Source organism: Myotis davidii, unplaced genomic scaffold (genome assembly GCF_000327345.1).
Source record: "Myotis davidii unplaced genomic scaffold, ASM32734v1 scaffold59, whole genome shotgun sequence".
NCBI lineage: Eukaryota > Metazoa > Chordata > Mammalia > Chiroptera > Vespertilionidae > Myotis > Myotis davidii.
The window spans coordinates 1,187,081-1,188,800 of NW_006293001.1; the positions used below are offsets into that span (position 1 = coordinate 1,187,081).

Below are 1,720 nucleotides of genomic sequence, written 5' to 3' on the forward strand. Positions count from 1 at the left end.
AGTAAAAGTTATCTTAAATAAAAAAGCAAGTTTAAAGATACAGCATATGTAGCAAGTTCTCATTTATATTTAAAAAACAATATACATGTCCATCCATTACATTTGCATATATGTGCCTGTACAGAAAATTTCTAAATGACACACCAGAAATGGTTAACAGTGATTGACTTGGGGGAGTAGCACTAGAGGTCAGGATAGAATTGATTTACTTTCACTAATTTGAGTGTGTGATTATTTTTATTAAAGAAAAAAGAAAACTTAAAAAAAAAAAAACACCTTACTCTCCAAACTGCATTCCCAGAGGAGAAAAATAACCTACATGGTAAATGCCAAGGGATACTGAAGTTATTAATGGCCAACTTTCTAAACAGGAAGCATGATTCGTTTTTCTTGGGAATTTCTTAAATGCAACAAATTACCCAAATAAACGTGCTTGAGTGTAGGATGTGTTCCCGTGCATGAGGAAGCATCTTGAAATTTCTCAGAAAATTTCATAGAAATTTTGAAGGGCATTCATTTCCAGAAACTAGGCAAGTGGATATTTACTCTAAGAAGGTGTCCGTATTTTGTGGTCACAGGCTGCTCATAAGGTTGGTCAGTAGTTACTGCATAAACCAATGGCCTAAATGTTACATTTACTATTACTTCTGGGGAAATTTTTTTCTGTGCTAATTTCAGTGGCTCGCCTCCTGAGGAAGTAGATGTGAAACGGGATGAGGTGAGGATTGTCCAAGGGGTCTGAGGACACGTACATCTGCACTGAACAGTCCAATCCAGTGGGCATGTCCCAGCCGGTTGAGGATAACAGTGAGGAAGGACTGGTGATACTGATCTGTAATGCTGGCCAGTTCTGCTCCGTGCAGCATGCAGGCTCTCATTGCTGTGTACCACGTCATATTTGCACTGATTATTTTGTAAGTTTTGTTTCCATAGTCTAAGGTGTTGGGGATGGGATACATATCAGATGCATTTACACCATGTCCAGAAGTATCTAGAACAAGAACAACAACAAAGATCTTTTGCAGCCTCTGGAGGAGGCAGGGGGAGGCAAAACTTAGCATGGGAACCTGCCACACTGGTCCACGCTGTTAACAGCAGTGTTTTTCTTCTCAGAACTGACGTCTTCAAACCGAGGACACTACCTGAAAGCACAGGTGATGCTAAAGAATTCAAACACTTAGGACATTTAATGAATGAGTTTCTTTAAAAATATAAACATATAATAAATGTCATTTCTGGAAGGTTTCCCATTTTGAACATCTTTTGTCAAACTGACCACGCTGGTGGAAGGCATGTGACCCAGGTAGGTTTCCTTCTGCTGTCTCTCCTCGTTCGGCCTAACACATGTGCTCCCGCAGAACTTAATACTTACAAAAGAATAATTGGCAAATGCCACGTCATCCTATACTGCACTGCAGACATAATTTGCAAGTGAGCATTCTTAAATATAACACTTTATTAAACTTTTCAGACTATGATCATTATCACATTTAATGTTTACATGTATACATACGTAAAGAAGCTTCAAAATTAATTAACACTTAGAAATACAGCCTAGCAGGCATGACTCAGTGGTTGAGTGTCTACCTATGAACCAGGAGGTCACAGTTCGATTCCTTGGAAGTCAGTGGTTCGGCTTTCTACTTCTGAGATCTATTTAGGAAGAGATAATTTTATTTTATTTATTTTTAAAAATATCTTTTTATTCATTTCAAAAAGG

General features: G+C 38.0%; 1 protein-coding gene across 1 annotated transcript in view; it reads right to left on the reverse strand.

The window, feature by feature from the left end:
• The window catches only part of PLA2R1 (phospholipase A2 receptor 1), a 116,319-nt gene that overhangs the window by 37,621 nt on the left and 76,978 nt on the right, over positions 1–1,720 (reverse strand). Inside the window, exon 23 of the mRNA XM_015565741.1 lies at positions 753–991. Within this exon, the coding sequence (XP_015421227.1) occupies positions 753–991 (239 nt within the window). The remainder of the gene's footprint in view (positions 1–752; positions 992–1,720) is intronic.